The 19,631-nt window shown below is 43.6% G+C and overlaps 1 protein-coding gene across 1 annotated transcript in view; it reads left to right on the top strand.

Moving 5' to 3' along the window:
- Window positions 1-2,176: 2,176 nt before the first annotated feature.
- The window catches only part of PLA2R1 (phospholipase A2 receptor 1), a 121,824-nt gene continuing 104,369 nt past the window's right edge, over window positions 2,177-19,631 (top strand). Inside the window, 1 exon segment of the mRNA XM_043576864.1 lies at window positions 2,177-2,710. Within this exon segment, the coding sequence (XP_043432799.1) occupies window positions 2,602-2,710 (109 nt within the window). The 5' untranslated portion in view covers window positions 2,177-2,601.

The raw sequence follows: 19,631 nt of genomic DNA, 5'->3' as shown, positions 1-19,631 counted from the left end.
AATATGGCTTATTTCCTCTCTGTATCCTGCTCCCATTCATAGCTCTGCTACTTTGGAATATTGTCTGCGTTTGGTCAGGGAAGGCTTTCTCCTTTTTTCATCACACAGAGAGTATAAATGAAGCCCATGGCGGGTCACTCTCTCACCTGGATCCCACAGCCAGTGGGGGGTAGCCCAATGTCCCAGTGACTGACCTCATTTGCCACGGTGCCCCGGGAGCTGCCCTTTGCTCCACCCAGGCCCACCTACTCACTGTTGCTAATGCAAGCATTTCTCACTCAAACCTTTGTATGTTCTCTCACTACTTCTTTCAGTCCTGGCACAGCCTCTTGCTCCACCCTATGTGAATACATCAAACCCTGTACAATCGCTCTAGCTCCTCCTGGTCTCTCTTCTGTTTAATCTCCCTGCACTGCCCTTCACCAAAGATTGACATCGGTGTTGCACTTTGATACCTGATTATGCATGTGGATTGCACTTGACTGCTGCAGGAGATGCCAGCCCACTCAGGCCTGAATCATCTACTTTGGAGATATTCCCATAGCACACAATGTAGTCCTGAGGCCACAGAAAAAATACTTCATGATAAAAGTCTCTATAGTCAGTATGCTGAAAGCATCCCTTTTCTGCATGTTTTCAGGCAGAGATGCTAACTTTTACATATAATGATATGCTATTGACTCAGTACACACATTGGAACCTCTCACATTCTCTCAGCCTCACCTCACCCCAACTGCCTCTGCAGCAGCCAGCCCCGCCTAGGCTTCCTCCAGGTTCCTTGTGGGGCAACCTGACAGCGCCTCACCTCTAGCCATGCCATGCACCTGCTGCTGCCCGCCCCTGGGCCTCTTAGATGCCTCAGCATAGGACTGTGCTTAAAGCTCACCACTGCCAAGGAATTGTGCAGGGGAATTAATAACCCCAGAATCACCACAACCAGAGGGAATGGTGAGCCTACAGATAAATGCTTTCTTCTTTTCCCCAGGACAAACAGATTGGAGACCTTCTGAGGTTCCTGCAGGACTGAACACATTTTGCTACTGCAGTTCCCTATTTCACTCTGCTCTTTAATCCCATTTCCTGCCAGGGATCTCATCCCAGGTTCTGCTTTCTGGGGAACCAGGCTAAAACAGTTTATTAGTCTAGTTGTGCCACAAGAACAAAAGTTGCATCATAGACTGGGTGGTTTAAACAAGAGATACTTATTTCTCACAGTTCTGGAGGCTAGAGAGTCCAAGATCAAGGTCCAAAATTTCATTTTTTGATGAGGATTCTCTTCCTGGCTTGCACATGGTTACATTCTTGCTGTGTCCTCAAGTGGCCTTTCCTATGTCACTACAGGTGGAGAGATGGCTCCCTCTTCTTCTAAGACCACTGATCCTATCTAGGACCCCACCCTTAAGACCTCATTAAACTTAATTAACTCTTAAAAGCCCTATCTCCAAATACAATCGCATTGAGATGTGGGGCTTCAACATATGAACTGGGGGAGGGGGATACAATTCAGTCTATAGCAGACACCGTTACTCAGAAATATTGGTTTGGTCTTTGTCAATAGACAGGTGAGAAAGGACCTCCAAGATCCCACCACCTTCCTTTTTTTTTTTTTTTTTTTTTAAGCTCCCTCCCACCCCCCCTCCCCTTCTTATTTTTTAATGAGGAAGGTCAAGGTCCTATTTAGGAACCATCTTACATTAGCTTGTTCTCACGGATATTAAATGTTTCTAGTGTTCTGCTGGTTATTTGAAAGACTACAGTTAGAAGAACTACATTCTAGGCTTTTCCTACTTACTAATTTAGCTAGATTAAGGGGTGACCTAGAGCAAATAATTTTGCCTTTCCCGACGGTTTTTCTCAGCTATAAAGTGGGATAACCCAGCTATTTTGCTGGGCTAGGGGATCCAAGGAGAAGGAAAGTGGGGGGTGGCATTTTATAAAGGAAAGGAGCTCAACAATGGAAGAACCTTGGGGTACTTGGAGGGAAGAGCCGGGCGCACCCCAGAGACCTCCAATGGTTAACATTCCAGAGGAGAGGAGGTCCAGCGTGCTCCCAAAGCGCCTGGGTTCACAGCACAGCTCGATTTATTCTAAGCTGCTAGCTGCCAAACCCGTGGTGTTTACCAGAATCCGGGAGGTTTGCAAACCCAGATGTCAGACTTCCTGTCCAAGGGATTCTCAACTGCTCACCCCCAACTCCTATTCGGCCTCCCCCAGGAAAGAGAGAGGCTGCTGGAAGCAGGAGGAGCGTGCACGGGGTAGCCTCACCCCTCCTCTCTCCCCACCCCAAAGGCAGGAATTTCTGGGATGGGCAGATGGTCCACCTCCTCTTCATCCTCCTTGCCCTAGCCCGAGTGGGTAGGGCGGGGAAAACCTCCTCAACTTCCCTGTCTCCGGCCCAGAGCCCCGAGCTCCCGCATACGATCGCGGCAGGGCGACGGACTGGGTCGCCGGGACGCAGGGGCAGCGAGGCCCCCGGAGGGGTGGAGCACTTGGGGGGTGGGGGTTGCGGTCCCGCCCCCAGCGCCGCATCCCTGCGCTCCCGCTGTGGAGCTGGCCGCCGCGACCGTCACCCCGGGCGCCCGGCGAGTCCAGTGGTTAGGGATGCTGTTGCTACGGTCGCTGCCGCTGCTGCTTCTGCTGGGGGCGCCACGGAGCTTCACCGAGGGCGCGGCGACGGCACTTACCCCCGACCCGGTCCTCGAGTGGCAGGGTGAGTGTCCCCAGAGCCGGTGGGACCAGATCGGCACATCGGGGGGTGGGGTGGTTAAGGCAGAGGAGGGAGGGGTGAAGCTGGGGGCAGGGAGGCGTGAGCTGCTAAGGAGCTAAGGCGGCCGGATTTACACGGTAGCCGCGTCTCGGTAGTCCCGAGAAAGCCGTGTGGATGGGCCAGTCCTGCAGCCGGACGGGCTTTGCACCCTACTCTCGCCGCCCCACACCCCCCTCCTCTAGCCCCCGCATCCTCCTGGCGTTAGCGGGCGGCGAGGCGAGGGGCCTGGCCTGGGCTCTCAGGCAAAACTTGACTCCGCTCTGGCCCGGGACAGGCCGGGCACAGAGGGGTAGCAGATGTTTCAAAATGTAGTCTCCGAGAGTTGTTTATTTGGAAGGATCACCTCTCAGATAAATGATGGCAGAAAGATGTCTCATTTCATCCCCTCCCAAAGCAAGCTTTCTGGATGTGTGCCACCACTTGCCCAGTGGCCCTAAGCCAAGGCCTCTACCCCTCTGCGTCTGGGGAAAAGAATACTAAAGTCTTTTCTATTAATACCTTGCAGACCAAATGGGGAAGTGGAGCCTCTGTAGCCCCCATGGACCGTGTAAGCTGAGCAAATGACCCTCTTGGCTTCTCAGTTCCTCTCATCAGAGAAACGGGGTCTGTGATATCCAGAGGACCACCAAGGATTAAATGAGATAGTTTGTAAGGCATTTGGTGTGCCAGTGAGCCAGAGTTCCTTCAAAGTCACCACCCCCCCACCGCCCCGCCAGCACAAGTGCACACTGGATCAATTCACCAAACATTTATTCAGCACCTAATACACATACGACTCATAAAAGATGTGTAGAGAGTCATGAGGAGAGGTTGTCCTGCAGGAGGCCTACTCTGGAGAATAACTGCATGGGTGCTTCTGAGGCAGAGGGAAGCTAGCGTCCAAAAGTGGAAGCCCCTGTGTGAAAGGAGGCAGGCAGGGCGATAAATAAACCAGGAGAAGCCTCCAGACAGCCTCCATCCTCTCTGCCTTTGGCAATAAGTTTGGAAAGGAGATAAAACAAGGTGTGGTCAATGCCTGTGTTTTTTGTTTTTGTTTTTTTTCTTTCTCAACATACTTTGCATACATTTTTGAGATAATCTCACCTGTGTATTCTCTCGTACTCCCACAAGGCTTTATCTGAGACAGATTGAGTAATTGTTATTCTAAAATAGCCAAAGATCAGAGACCTCTTAACCCTCTTGGGAAGTTCAAAAGAAATGGTCCTGTGGATGTACATCTGACCCCAGGTATGACCCATCTCCACGAAGAGTTTACTATACAGTGCTTATTACTTTACGTTTAAAATGTGCCTAGTGATAGGTATCTAGAACAGGGCAGTAGCCCATAAGACAGAAGCTGGACCCAAGCCACACAGAGAAAATGCACTGGTGATCCTCTGAGCCAGCGTTAGCATAATGAGCTAATCCCTACTATATGTAGCAGACCCAAATCCTGGCCTGAGATAGTTTCTAATCAGCGCCTTCTTTTTAGTGGTCAAGGACACTCTTAAGTTAAAACTATCTGCTACCTCCTGGACACTCCAAGTGACAGTTTGCATATCTGAAGGCCTTTGACATAGTTGGCAGAGAGATTCTTCAGATATGAAAACACTGCTACTGGTGTTCATGGAATGTGGGTCTTGGAGACTGTGTGGCAATGAATGTACCAAACTTTGCACAGGCTCCCCTCCCTGACTTCAATCCCCCACATCAGTGACATTTCAAGTATAATCGGGATCGGTTTGAAATCAAGTGTTTCCTGTTTATACAAAGATGGAAAAACAAAATTTTAGCATTGGAAGGGACCTGAGACATTGTCTACTCCAGCTTTCCATTTTTCAGATGTGGAAGCTTTTACACCATTTTTAAATCTTGTTTTGGAGGTGCCTCAGTTTACTGTTGTGTTCCACACGTGCACCAACCACACTGACTACTTCTAGCTATGATTGGTATCCACAAAGCAGCCAGGAGAAATATGCATGCATTTCAGTTTTATATTCACTAATAAGGGGTATGTAATAATGCAAGGCAGATTGAACATGTAGTACTTTTTCATCTGAGTTGTTTAATATGTATTACTGGTTGATCTGATATGTATTATAAGCATCTCAGCCTTGGGAGGCTATTGTATTGACTTTTCAATCATTTATCAAGAATTTTGTGTTCAAAAATCAGTAGATATAGTGTCATATAATAGTTAAGTTCATGGTCTCTATGCCAAACGGTATGGGTCCAAATCCTGTCTGTACCATTGTCACCTTGGGCAAATTACTTAACCTCTCTGTGCCTCAGTTTCCTCATATATAAAAATGGAGGTAATAATAGTACTCACTCAAGTGTTTTCCTTTGCTTTCAATATCACCACAACACCATCATCCTCTGGCCAATCCAGACTACTTTGACAGGTTGATAGTCCTTTAACAATTATATACTGCCCTGCACATGGCACTGTACTTGGCATGTCTGTGTTGGCTGTAACAGGGGCTTCACTGTGGTTCTAGAATCTGAGCTCTTCTAGTAAGTGCTGTGACTTGGTAACTTCATTCACTCAAGTACCCCCAATACTGGGAGGGCAGGTGGGAGAATGAAGAAGGGAGTAGGCACTCTGGGGAAAGGTAGACATAGTCTCTGTAGAGGTTGCTAAAGGAAATGAATGGGGGCAATAAAAGAATTTTAAAGCTATGTCGAGAGCTGAAAATTATGTGAAATGGCCCCAACCAACCTAATAATAGGAGAGTTTCGTTGGCAGCACTTATCTTCCCAAGGACTGGAGGGGGCCCACAGCTGTGTTAGTCCTTGAGGACGGTCAGGGTAGGCTATTCCAAATGACCAGTGACCAGGGCAAGTGGGGGTGCTGTTGAGCCTGAGGTCAAAGTTCATGACCATGGGGCCTATTTGGAAGAAGGATGGGAACTGGGATAAAGGGGTAGGGTCAACTCTTGAAATCCTGTGCTAACAGGAAGAGGGGTAAGGTGCTAAAGGCTTCACCTGCTCATTCACTATTTGTCAAGCGCTGTATGCTTTATCTCCCTTCCTGGTTTGGGTTCACCTGGAAGCAATCCCTGAAGCATGTATTTATCTCAATGTAAGTAGTTTATTTGGGAGGTGATTGTAGAAGACATGATGAAGGAGTGAGGAAGTGAGACAGGGAAGGGAAGAAAACCATTATAGGCAACTGGGGCTCGATTTCACAGGAGCCCTTCTGAGTGACTGTGGAGAATGCAGTGGACCCAGTGAGGGGAAGGAAACCGAGGTATTTCTCCTCCACCTTCCACTCCTTACTAATGGAAGGTCCTTCCTGGGGGACTAATCTCCTGGTCTTTGGCCTGCATGGAGCAATGTCAGGGTAGGCGGTGTGGGTAGGGAACCAATGGAATCTGCTACTCACCTCCAGACTGGGGAGATAAAAATATGAGTAGGATATGTTCCCAAGAGGCTGAGAGTCCAGAGACAGATACAGAAACACAAACAATTATAAAACAGTGCAGTAGATGTTAAAATAATAAGGAAGGAGCAAAATTCTAAAGGGATACAGCGAAAGGACTGGCTTGAGGAGCTGCAGACTCACAACAGGGCATTTATTTTCCTAAAGGATAAGTAGGTAGTTGCCACATGGGAAAAAGGAGATAGAGCATTCTGGAGAAAAGTACAGAATGTGTGCAAAGGCAGTAAGCTAAAAGTTCTTTCTTGGGCTTTTTTGGATGGAGGAAAAAGGGCCCACTGAAGGTCACTCAGGCAAGTGTGAGGCTCAGGCCTCTGGCAACTGAGAACTGACCACTGAAATGAAGCAACTACTTTCTCTGTTTCTCTCTCAGGAGCTGTTTGTCCTGTTTGGTTCTCTTTCTGTGGACTGTTTTCTTCTGCTTCAACCTGCAGGACCTTTCACGTATAGCTCCCACAGCTTTTTTGGAAGAATTGCCTAGTTTTCTAGGAGAGGAATCTGGCCACATTCATCAAAACATGCTGGCCAGTCCCTGTGTTCTGCTCTTGAATTAGAGGCCTTCCCATGGCTAGTAGGATGTGATAGTGGTGTGAGATGCACACAGGGATCTGCCCTTCAAGGGCTGTGGATAGAGCAGATCCCCAGAATAGGGGTGTAGCAGGACAAGAAGCTGTGACATATCTGTATTTGGATGCATGCAAGAGATGAGGAAATGAAGAGTTTGGTTAGAGGCACTCTGCTGAAAGAAAATAAATTCTGGTTGGGTGAGTTGGTTGAGTAAATTTTCTGCTGAGAAGAGCCTCATGAGTCTGGACAAAGGGAATCAGGTCGCACTTTTACGTTTAGGAATGACATGGTCAGTTTGGGACTTGAAGAGGGTAATTCTGGAGGGTAGCAGAGACACCATCTGAGAGGTTAAAGTGATTGCCCATGAAGGAAGACATTGATGACCTGAGCTAAGCCAGTGGCAGCAAGAATGCTGAGGATGAAAAAGTTTGGATTCAAGAAATACAGGCTAAAAAGGAAGAAAAATAAAATTCATAAGCTTAGCAAAAGACACGAGAGAAATGGAAGAATAGGAGGGGCAGTGGTTATACAATGGGAATAACAAGTTTTGGAGATGGATCCTTTCTTGGTATGACCAGGTCCATGGTGTGGTTGTAGGAGCAGTCGCTAAAGTGGAGAACAGGTGAGAGAAAGTTCTTGGAGCAGAGGAAGTTGAGGAACCCAGCATCCATGGCAGGACAGACATATGTGTCTGAAACAAAAGTTTAATTTAAAAAAAATACCATTACCTAATACAACATGCTGCTACTCATCTACTCAGTTCCATTCCATTTCATTTTGTAATGTGGGTTATGACACACTACGTTGATATCGTGACCCATTAATGAGCCATGATCTGTGGAGAAAACACTGGGTCAGAGTGTTGGAGCATCTGTATGGAAATTAAAAGCATTGAGGTGGAGAGGACAATGGGGAGCCCACTGGCATCAAAGTCATAGCAAATGCAAGGAAGAGATTCAGGGGGTGCACCCTGGTGTTGAGGAAGGGAAGATGGAGTGCCATGTGAGAGAGGCTTCTGAAAGAGGATGATGAGAAGAGCCACCACCTAGAGACAGCAGTGGGGAGACACTGTGACCCTGAGATTTCCCCCATAGCTTTAATTTCTGATACAAAAGTAACAATGGCCCCCTTGACAACTCCTAATAGTATCTTACATTTGGAGAGTGACTACTGTGTGCTATTTTACATACATTAACACACTGAACCTTCACCATAGTGAGGTAGGTACTAATACCCTTACTATTACCCTTACTATTACCCAACTATTCTGGGCAAATGTTCTAGGCAATTCCTACACCCCTGGGCAATGAGCCATTCTCCTAATCTGGAGATTTGGAATTTACATAAAAGCTTGATCAGATACTGGTTTAGCTGTCCTTCCCAGCCATCAGTCACTCCAATCCTCTGACTCTGTTTACCCATCTTCACTGTCTTCTCTCAGAATCTTTTCCATTTCATACTTTTCTCATTCTAGCTTCTCTGACTGGCTGTTTTCCTTACTAGTCTTTGAGAGTCAGCATAGACTTCCAGTTTTCCTGGTGCTTTACTTTTTCTCAGTAAGCTTCTAACAACCTCTTCCCATTCTTGGTTTCACAGTAACTGATATCACACAATGCAAGTTCCAAGCCAATGACCAGAACAGTTGAGTTGTAGAGAGCTCAGATATCTCCTCATTTCCCCTTCTTTTATCTAACAATTTGCTTATTTATATCCAGTTTTCTGAAGAAATGATTCCTTTGTTTTGCCTCTTCTAAACTCATCCCTATGCAATGAATCTTCATATGATCTATCAAAGTAATATAGTTGAGACATTTATAGATGCTTGCCTCCATTTTCTTTTAGAAATTATCCTTGAGGCACCTGGGTGGCTCAGTCAGTTTAAGTGTCCGACTTGACTCTTGATTTTTGCTCAGGTCATGATCTCACAGTTTGTGAGTTTGAACCCTGAGTCAGGCTCTATGCTGACAGAGTGGAGCCTGCTTGGGAGTCGGTCTCTCCCTCTCTTTCTGCCCCTCCCTTGTGTATGCTCTCTCTCTCTCTTTCAGAAATAATAAATAACCATTAAAAAAAAAGAAGAAGAAATTATCTTTGAAAGCCTTTTAGGAGATGTTCCAATACAAAGCTAGGAACATAAATTATATTTCTTTAATTATTCAGAGTGAAAGGACATACAGTTCATAAAAGAAACAAAAGAATGAATGCCTTATAAATACTGTATTAAGTCATTTAGGAAAAAATATTTTATAAAGCTATTCAAGAAAAATGGAGGAATATTATTAAAATTTCTGTAAATTCAGTCGTGATACAGAGCTAAACAAAACAAACAAGAAGTTTCTGCTTTCATGTGTGGCTACGTGATTTTTAAATTTATGATACTTTCCAGTCTACCACAGTTCCAAAGAAATATGTTAGCATGCAAAACGAAATAAGTGAGTCAGAGAAAGACAAATACTGTATGATTTCATTCATATGTAGAATTTAAGGAACAAAACAAATAAGCACAGGGAGAAAGAGAGAGAGAGGCAAGAAACAGATTCTTAATTATAGAGTACAAACTGATGGTTACTAGAGAGGAGGCGGGTGGGGGTATGGGTGAAGTAGGTGATGAGGATTCAGCAGGGCCCATGTCGTGATGAGCACTGGGTGTTGAATATAAGTATCGAATCACTAAATTGTACACCAGAAACTAATATTACACAGTATGTTAACTAACTAGAATTTAAATGAAAACTTAATTAGGAAAAAAAAAGTAAATGATTCACCTAAAAACATATTCAGCCTCCCAGGTAATAAACTAAACACACACACACACACACACACACACACACACACACACACAAAACAAGAAATACGCTAGTAAAAATGTTTTACTATTTCTGGCTTTTGGCATTCTGTTCTTGAGAACTTCCTTTTAATTATGAAAACATAAAGAGGAAATTCAAAGTGGTTATCTAACTGACACCATTGTCTTATTTGGCACTATCCATGCTCAACGTCAAGATTTGCTTTGCTTTTCTTAGCATTTAGAAAGTGATCATAGTGACTGCGGTAATCCTTATCAGGATCCTATGAAGCCAGTGCTGTTATTACACCCATTGTACAGATGGCACTTTAGCTTCAAGCAGTTCTACCCTAAAAGAAATGCTCTGTAGTTTGCCAAAGTCTTTCCCCCATGGTGTCAGCGTTGTTCAAGTAAGAACAGGGTGGGCTTCATAGGCAAGTAGCCAGTGAAGACACAGAGCCCCATGTTCAGCAGGGCAACATACTTGGAGTTCAATGTTCTGTGGCTTTGGGTCTTGGAATTCTTAATAATTTTAACATTTGAATTTGTGCTTTGGGCCTGAAGTCTCATAGGACAGTAGACCATGAGCCAGAAGCTAGAAGCCTCAGCTTAGGCTCAGTTCCACCTGTGTCACCTCCCTAGATCCCCTGGATGGGTTCTAAGCTGCCTGCACACTCCTACCCTCCACCCACTGTGCCAACCAGATTGTGTTTGGGTGACAGGAGGCCCAGGGATTGGTAGTGAACAGCCAGTATCATCTCAGGGAAGGGCAAGGCAGCAGCTGTCCCCACTGGGCTGACAACATCCGGCGAGGACTGAGTGGGGAGCCTGTCATCTATTCCCAGTCCAAGGACTGAGTGTGATTCCAGCACTTTCTGGCACAGATGTTGCAATCCCTCCTGAACTCATGGGAAGTGGAGATTGACTTGACTTCCTTGCCCCAGGCAAGGCCCCACATTGTTATTTTACTCTTGGCCCTGCAAAGTAGGTAGTCAGCCTGAATCAGAAGCATGGGGACTACTATGGTTTTAATTGTATATTTTGAAAATTTGTATGTTGAAGTCCTAACCCCCATTACCTCAGAATGAGACATTATTTGCAGACAGGGCCTTTACGGAGGTAATTAAGTTAAAATGAGGTGATTAGAGTAGACCCTAATTTAATATGACTGGTAACCTCATAAGAAGGGGGAAATTGGGACACAGAAATATGCCCAGAGAGTAGATGATATGAAGAGGCACAGGGAGAAGACACCCATCTATAAGACAGAGGGAGCTTGGACCAGATCCTTCTCTCACAGACTCAGAGGGAGCCATTCCTGCTGACACTTTGATTTTTTACTTCTAGCCTCCAAATCTATGAGCCAATAAATTTCTATTAAGTCACTCAGTTTGTGGTACTTTGTTATCACAGCCCTAGCAAACCAGTACAGGGACTAACAGTATATCTACCATTAAAAGTTGCTTTTGTTTTTGTGTTAGTTTCTGTCTCCCAGTTAAGTAAATGTATTTTTTTTTCCCTAAATGGGTGTATTCTTAAAGCACCTAAGATGGAAATTCTTCTGATTCAGTAATGCCACATCATTTCCAGGGTTGTTTTGATTGTTGGTGGAGTTGTTTTCTGTTTCTGTTTGTTCTGATGACCTAGTCTTTGAATCATATCCCCAGGGCTTCAACATGCAGGTCTTTTTTTTTTTTTTTTTAACATGTATTTATTATTGAGAGACCAAGAGAAACAGAGCATGAGCATGGGAAGGGTCAGAGAGAGGGGGAGACACAGAATCTGAAGCAGGTTCCAGGCTCTGAGCTGTCAGCACAGAGCCCGACGTGGGGCTCAAACTCACAAACCGGGAGATCATGACCTGAGCCAAAGTCGGATGCTTAACCGACTGAGCCACCCAGGTGCCCCAAAATGCAGGATTTTTTGAGGAAAGTTTAACTATGTTCTTACTGTGTCTTGCCTTAACTTGCTCTTTGTAGTGAGGCTCCCCAGTTACTGAGGTGGTATATTTTCAACACCGTATATAAGATGATAACAGAGCTGCTGTGAATAAGGATTTTTATACCAGCAATGTCTGTTAGGTACTTTTGAGTTAAAGACAAAATGATGGAGGAATAGACTAAAAGCTAAAAAGAAAAAAAATGTTTTCAATTCAATTGAAAAACTCATTGGTAACATACAGAGAGATACAGCAAAAAACTTCAGAAGAGATAAGATTTTTCTGTAAGGGTCAGCTACAGTTAGAGGAAGGGGCAGGAGGGAACCAGGGGAAGCAGGGAGTGGCAAAGACAATCTAAAAGGGTTAATCCACTTCACACAGGGGTTGGTAACAGGCAATTTGAATCCCCACAAAACTGGAGCCAAGCCAGAGGAGCTGATTAGCAGAGTTTCATGTTTCCCGCATGTGAGAAAGAGTATTATGTGCCCCATGGAACGGGAAGTGGTGATTTGGGAAGATTAGAGAGAAAGGGGGAGAGGACAAGTAAAAAGATTTAGGAAGTGGGATCCCATGGGCCTGTGGAGGTGGTGATTATCCAGGTTCAGAAGCTGCAGGAGAAATAAAGAACACTAAAAATCAAGGACAGTGCTAGGGCAGAGAAAGAGACAGAAGTTCCGAGACAGGATAAGGCGATATTTTAAAATACATTTTACCTTTTGGTTGATTAATAGAAGGCAATTGAGAGGTGGCTACAGGCTTTGTTAGGTGCTGTCAGATTAAGAGACAAACACCAAATCTCAGATGATTTGGGCTAAAATGCAATGTGCATGCAGAGAGAGCCAAGAAGGGCAGACACACCTTTAACTTTGTTCTCTGGGACTCTTTTTTCAAGTACAATGCACATGCTGCAAGCATCAGAAATTCCTTGCTTATTGGTTTGCAAAGTCATATTAAGAATCCAGATTTTCTGCACCATTCAGCCATGAACAGGACTGGATTCAGCTGCTTACCACATCCTTTCGTGCTACAGAGTAATCTAAGTAAGGAACATAATCAGATCTGAATCCATTGTTCACTGGACAGGACAAACCCATATTTGTGTAGCTGGAAAAGGTCAATACATCTCAAGAGAGAAGATGCTTACCTTCAGATTGGTTACAGGGGAGAAATGCCCTCCCCACTACCTTCTGGATCCCTTCCATGTCCAAACTGAAATAGAATAGGCCCCCTCTTATTCACGGGGGATACATTCCGAGACCCACAATGGATGCCTGAAACTGCAGATAGTACCAAACCCTATATATATTATGGTTTTCCCTATACATATTTATGATAAAATTTAATTTATAAATTAGGCACAGTAAGAGATTAACCACAATAATAATAAAATAAAACAATTATAAGAAACTATAATAAAAGTTATGTGAATGTGGTTTCTCTCTCAAAATACCTCATTGTACTGTACTTACCCTTCTTGTGATGATGTGAGATGATAAAATAACCTGTGTGATGAGATGAAATGAGGTGAATGTCGTGGGGATTACAACACAGTGTTAGGCTACCTGTGACCTTCTGTTGATACCTCAGAAGGAGGATCATCTGTTGCCTGGGCACGGTTGAGCTTGGGTAAATTGAAACTGCGGAAAACAAAATGGAAGATAAGGGAGGAGGGGGGCTGCTGTACTGTCAGAACAGAAAGGGACTAAACAGATTCAAGAGATGATACAGGGCAGGGAGTGCATGAGCCCGGCACCAGCTGTGTGGGTGGATACAGCAGAAGAGCTTTAAACCCAAGGAAATGGGGTGGGAGATTGAAACTGGATTGCATTTGGCAAGCTGTGGCTTCCCAATAGCTAGTTGTCAGCATTGCACTTGATGTGAACCATGTATGTGAACTTTTCCTTCCAGTTCCCTTGACATGGAGGAGCATTGAAACCAACTTTCATGGTGGACTTTATTGAATACCAGAAAGCCCTTTGCTTGCCTAAAATCCACCAGAAAAAGAGCTTCATTTTAGGAATTGTTGTTTTATTGTTTGTTTCAAGTGTTTTTGTGTGAAAAGTACAGAGACCTCACGAAGTCTTAACACTTCAAACCTTATCTTATTCACGTACTACTTCAAACCTTCAGCCATTTCTAAGAGCTGCCTAAAGCCAAAGGGGCACCACAAGGCGGGTGGAGGTCACGGGAAGGGGTGCTGAAAATGAAGTGGGGGGCCTCAAGAGAAATGTCCTACAGGTACCCTCAATCAGCACCGTTCAAACAGACAGATCAGATTATAATAGTAGCCCCAGGCTGTAGACTCCAACCTCATAGTGTCATAGAAACTGGCAGGCCTCTGCCAGCCACCTGAACACCTGAGCTAGAAAACAAGTCATTGCAACTACCTTTTCCAGAATCCTCCCATTCCATCAATTGCCAAATGTTGTCATTTCTTCCCTCCTTGAATTAGTTTTATAGTGACTGGAGTCTCACTACTCCCTCCTTTCCTTTCTCGCCACAACCAGCTGAATTGACACCTCGGTCCCCTTGCTGGATCATAGCAAAAGTCCCCAGATTGTGCACTGGTTCCATTCATGGACTGTCTCATCCCACCTACAGGAGAATTCCTCCAGGCCAGGAATTTGGACATTTGCCTCACACCTATATTCTTAGCACCTGAAACAAGGCTGGGTACACAGTAAATGCTCAATAAGTGTTTTTGCTGAATGATTCACCATGCTAATTCATCTACACCACAGCCTCAGTCATGCTTTCTATTATTCCCAATGCTCCCTCTCATATGAAGAATAAAAAACAAATTTTTGAATAAAATTCAAGTTCTTCATAAAATGACCCCAAACCACCTCCTTCCAACTTTATATTCTATAACCACCAAAGTCTTTTACATAGGTAGGCTCTGATCACCCTAGAGCTGATTATTTTTATCACTTCTGAACTTTGGTGACATTCGCTCTGTGCCCCTTTGTCCCACTTAACCAGCTGTGCATCTATAGACCTCCTCCACTATTTGGAACTTTCTGTCTCTGCAGTGAGAACAGGTTACCATGTCTGGCCAGTTCACCAAGGTACCTCCGTGTGTGACAAATGTTACGTCCCTAATAAATGACTGGTGAATGAAAATGCGTGTGTGTGTGTGTGTGTGTGTGTGTGTGAGAGAGAGAGAGAGAGACAGAGACAGAGACAGAGACAGAGAGACAGAGAGAGAGACACAGAGAGAGAGAAATTGAGAGAGATAGAGAGAGGGAGAGGGGGAGAGAGAGAGAGAGAGAGAGAGAGAGAGAGAGAGAGAGATTGAAAGAGATTTCTCTGATAGGCCAAACCTATCCTTTCTAGCTCTGGCTTCCATGTCATTGTGCTTCTCTATACCTCTGATGTCAGAATATATCTTGACATTGTTATAGTTCTTTCCATATATTTCATGATGTACTCCCAGGGATTACAGCAACTCCTTGAGGGCAAACACTATGACATTTATACCCTTTTTTCTGCAGGCTTCCTAACACATACCATACTAGGGACTGAAAAAAATGTTTGTTTGAAACTTTAAGTCTTCTACCTCAAATTGTTTGGCAACAATCTGCAGCAGTTTATTTTCTACTTTATAGGTTATAAATTAATGTATGTAAATAAAGCTAGACCTAGACCTATATGGTCCTCACTCTGCATATGGATATTAAACCTCTAAGACAAAATACATTTGGAAAAAAATGTAAAAGAATGATTTGATTAAATAACCCTTGCAGTCCCAGCCAGCCTTAAAGTTCATGATTCTGGGTTTATGGATAAAGTCAGTCTCCTCCAGGGGGAGCTGAGTGGCTCAGTCGGTTGAGTGTCCGAATTCAGCTCAGGTCATGATCTCACATTCGTGGGTTTGAGCCCCATATGGGGCTCTGTGCTGACAGCTCAGAGCCTGGAGCCTGCTTCAGATTCTGTATGTGTGTGTCTCTCTCTGCCCCTCCCTCACTCATGCTCTGTCTCTCTCAAAAATTAAAATAAAATAAAATAAAATAAAATAAAATAAAATAAGAAAATTTAGTCTCCTCCAAAAGGCCTCATTCCTTCCGGTGTTGTTCTCAGTCTCCTCCCTGGAAAAGGGGCAAGTGTGTGCAAACACACACACTCTCCCCACTCCTGAGGAGTCATGCCCACCTTACACATGACAATAGTTGAGGATCCAGTCAAGTATTCTGAATTCTGGGCTATTTTCTTGTTCTTATTTTTCACCACTTGCTTTAAAGGGCTATTTTTTTTTTTTTTTTAATTTGAGAGAGAGAGAGAGCACGAATGGGAGAGAGGGGCAGAGGGAGAGACAGAGGGAATCTTTAGCAGGCTCCACACTCAGCGGGGAGCCCAACACAGAGCTCTATCCCACGACCCTGGGATCATGACCTGAACTGAAATCAAGAGTCAGATGCTCAATTGACTGAGCCATCTAGGTGCCCCAGGGCTATCTTAAATGTGGTTACAATGTTTTCTTTGGCACTGATGGAACCTCCTTCTTTTCATTAACTAGGAGTATTCTCATGATTTCAGAAGAAATAGGTATACTTTTAAGGGACAGATACTTAGGCAAATAATTTCTCTATCTCTAGTACCCTACACAGTGCCTACCACATGGCTAGCACCCAATGAATGCTTGTGGAATGAAGTAATTTTCTATATGCAGTCAAAAAAGGATTACCTTGAACTTAAATTCCACATTTGATCAAGGAAGCATTCTCCTCCCATTCCTTCGAAAAGTACATGTTATCCTGTGGGGCAAAGGGTGGGTCTAAAATGATCTCCTCAGAGGAACCCAGAAGTAGAAAGTAGAACTGTCTTCCATGGATTTTATTCCATGGAATAAAAAAGAATGAATATTAGCTTGTAAGTTACTTCTAGTAAATCAATCCTTTTTCCCCTCTTAAACTTATAATTATGAAGGGAAGTATAATAACATTTTACTGCAAAGAGATTTAGTAATTCTGGCAGTACTTCATTAATCACTTAATCAGTGTTCAAGCAGAACTGATGTCCTTGACATATATAATCAATCTTGATTCCTCCCACATTTGATTTTCATACTTTTTAAAACCTGACTATAGACGCTAAGGATTGGTGGCTTTTTTTCACATTATGTGTTTGTTACAGACAGCCTATATATGCATATAATAATGATCATAATATTGATACCCGTATTGGGTCTCCTCAGAGTTTATTTGAAGGCAATTGTTTTCTCTTCAGTGAATTTATGGAGATTAATGGTGCCAGGACCAGATTCTATTATAGTTTAATGGGAAAATGGGATTGGGTCATTTTTTAGCTTAGTGTGGCATAGTATTCTTTTGGAGATGGCATATTTATTGTTATTGGTAAGCCAGAGCTACTTGTTTATGATACATTCTGAGGAACTTTTCCAAAGCTACATTCTAAAGGCAGCTGGGCATGAAAACATAATAACACTCCAAAAGTGAACAGCATGGGATGAGGTGTGTCTAATATCTTCTGCTTCAGGAAGGTATTTTTATGATCACTAGTGTAACTACAGAAGTTTGATTACACCACTCCTTTTCTCTTAACACTTAATAATTTGAACATTTAAAAATATTTATTCATCCAAAATGTTAGTAATATATAATGTCCATGTTGACTTAAAGACCATCCATTTGCCTATCCATACACTGCTTGTCAACATTATGTGTTTTTCTCTTTCTTATAAGAGAACTGCAGTATAGACTTTACAGGTAGATACTAGTTTGGAAGATGAACAGATGGAGACTCTTAATTCATGATTGCACGTATATTTGAACAAACAAGAAAAATATTTTGTTATCTTGATTTTGAAGAGTATTTTTCCTCCATAAAAGGTGATCTCAGGATCATTTAACACTAAAAAATCTACACACACTGTGTGCTACAGAAGCTAGAGTAAAATGCATTTTTCTGCTAATGATAGAAGTCTTTGGGGATGCCCATATTAGCACTCTTCAGTGTTCAACCAGATCTGCAGTTGCATTTGCAGACCAAGAATCAGGAAGCCAGAGGGATAAGAGTAACAATAACAATACTAACAACTTGCTGAAGTCTTCCCATGCCAAAGTGGTGTGTGATGTGCTTTGCATGGGTTACTTAATGGAATGCCCTTAACATCCCTATGAGATCAGTATCACACATGCTCCCAGTTCAAAAAGGAAAGGTGAGGCTTACTGAGATTAAAAAACTTGCCCAAAGTTCCAGACTGATCTGCCTGATTCGAGAGCCCTCAACCACTCGCCAGGTAGGCTGTCTACCCATCTTAGGTGTATAAACTGAGGCCCAGAGAGCTGAGGTCTAGCCAGTAAGTAGGTGGATATATTTGAACAAGTAAATGAGATAGAAGCTAAACTACAGAACAGTTATAGTAAAATGACTTTCCTTTAGTAAAAAATTAATGAAACTCTGAGCTAGCTAGAAAGTAATTAGGAGATTACAACAGAAATTAAGGTTAACGTTCTACCCAGGCGTGAAAAGGTGAAAAGAAGAGTTGGAGAGAAGGTTAATTATCAGAGTCTACATCACATTGGCAAGGGGCAGATTTGATCTTGAATGACTATTACTAATAACCATACAGACATGGTCTTCATTAGGAAAACAAATTTCCTGATCTAAATGAAATCTCCCTAAAACCATTCATTCTCTTCCCCCACCCAAACACACACTCCCTTCTCTTTTGCTCTGATATATGATGATCAAAGCAATTTTCTGACAACTAATTCAACTCCTCAAATATACGCTTATAAGTAAGGTTATCAATTATTAAATGAGGTATAGCTTTCATTAATACATTGACAATCTTTTTTTTTAACAATGTCTTAAGTGATTTTGGTTACTGTAAATCAATTCTCAGCCTAAGTAACTTAGGAAAAAACAAAAGAACTTTCCCCTTGTCCCCATGCACAAGGAAGCCCGTTCCATGCTGTTCCAAATCCCTAGAAGGCCTCTGCCTGTCACTTCTATACCCCTGCCATAGGACACGACTTGCCCTGAATCAGTCATTTTAAAGGGAAATTGATAATGTCCCTTCAGATTTTTAAAGAATGGACAGGAGGTAAACTACAAGAAGAGAGAATAAAAGAACTCTTGGGCCTGACCAGACATTCTGAGCTGGGTAACTCAGGAAGCCTAGGCCTGCCTGCCTACACAGGCAGACCTGTACAGCTGCTAGCACATCTAATCAACGTCAGGCATTTACTCAACTTCTAAAACATGTTCAGTACACTCTGTGCTTAGACTGAAGAAAGTAGACGTGATTTCTACCTTCAGAAAACCTACGAGAGAACAAGTTCATAATTGTATAACCGGTATCTTCCAGGCCAGTGATGAGGTGTAGTCAGATGGCAGGCAGGTAGCTAATACCCATTCCCTGGCTGGCCCCTTCCAGTTTTTCCACAGGAAATTCACCCAAATATCTTCAGGGCGTTGGAGGTTCAGAGGTGCATCACAAAGGCCTACTCTCTCCATATCTCCCTGTGGCCTGTGTGGTTTTGCCACTGCCATGGTGCTCCAGTACCTCCCATGTGAAAATACACATGATGGGGGGGCCTGAGTGGGGGTCTTGGGCATCCACTTGCTGCTGGTACCACTTAACAAGTCTTCTATAGTGAATAGGCCATCCCCACCCACAGCAAATGTCCCCACTTTTTTTACTCCACCTGGACTCAGCACAGAGAGCAAATTGGAGAAGCTTTTCTTCCCCACCAGCTTTACACCTTGTATCAAGACACAAAGCAACACTTTGCTTCTATCCTTTCGGTTGCCTGTAGGAATTTGATGGTAGAAGTTTTCATTTCAGTGGCCCTTGATTTGGCTGCCATGTTACTAATATTCAGGCGCTTGTCTAAAGAAAACCAAAAGATCCCCATACCTCTGGGCATGCAATGTCCCTCCCATTTAGCCCTGAGTATTATTACCAATCCTTGCTCTCTCTCCAGTTGTGGTGAGTTCCTTCACCATAGTACCTCTCCCCTGTGGATTGATAGGCAGCCTTTGCTACTGGCCATGGAGGTCTTAGATCACTTTCTCATTAGTTCCAACAAGTCCATTTATATTTCCTAAGAAACGCTTCTGTTTTGTGCAAATAAAGCCCTTCTGGTGGATCCATCCATCACCTCAGATCTGTTCAAAATGGCTGTAA

The sequence above is a fragment of the Prionailurus bengalensis genome, chromosome C1 (assembly GCF_016509475.1).
Source record: "Prionailurus bengalensis isolate Pbe53 chromosome C1, Fcat_Pben_1.1_paternal_pri, whole genome shotgun sequence".
Taxonomy (NCBI): domain Eukaryota; kingdom Metazoa; phylum Chordata; class Mammalia; order Carnivora; family Felidae; genus Prionailurus; species Prionailurus bengalensis.
Note: the sequence above shows the minus strand (reverse complement) of the source record. Positions and strands in the feature narration are given on the sequence as shown.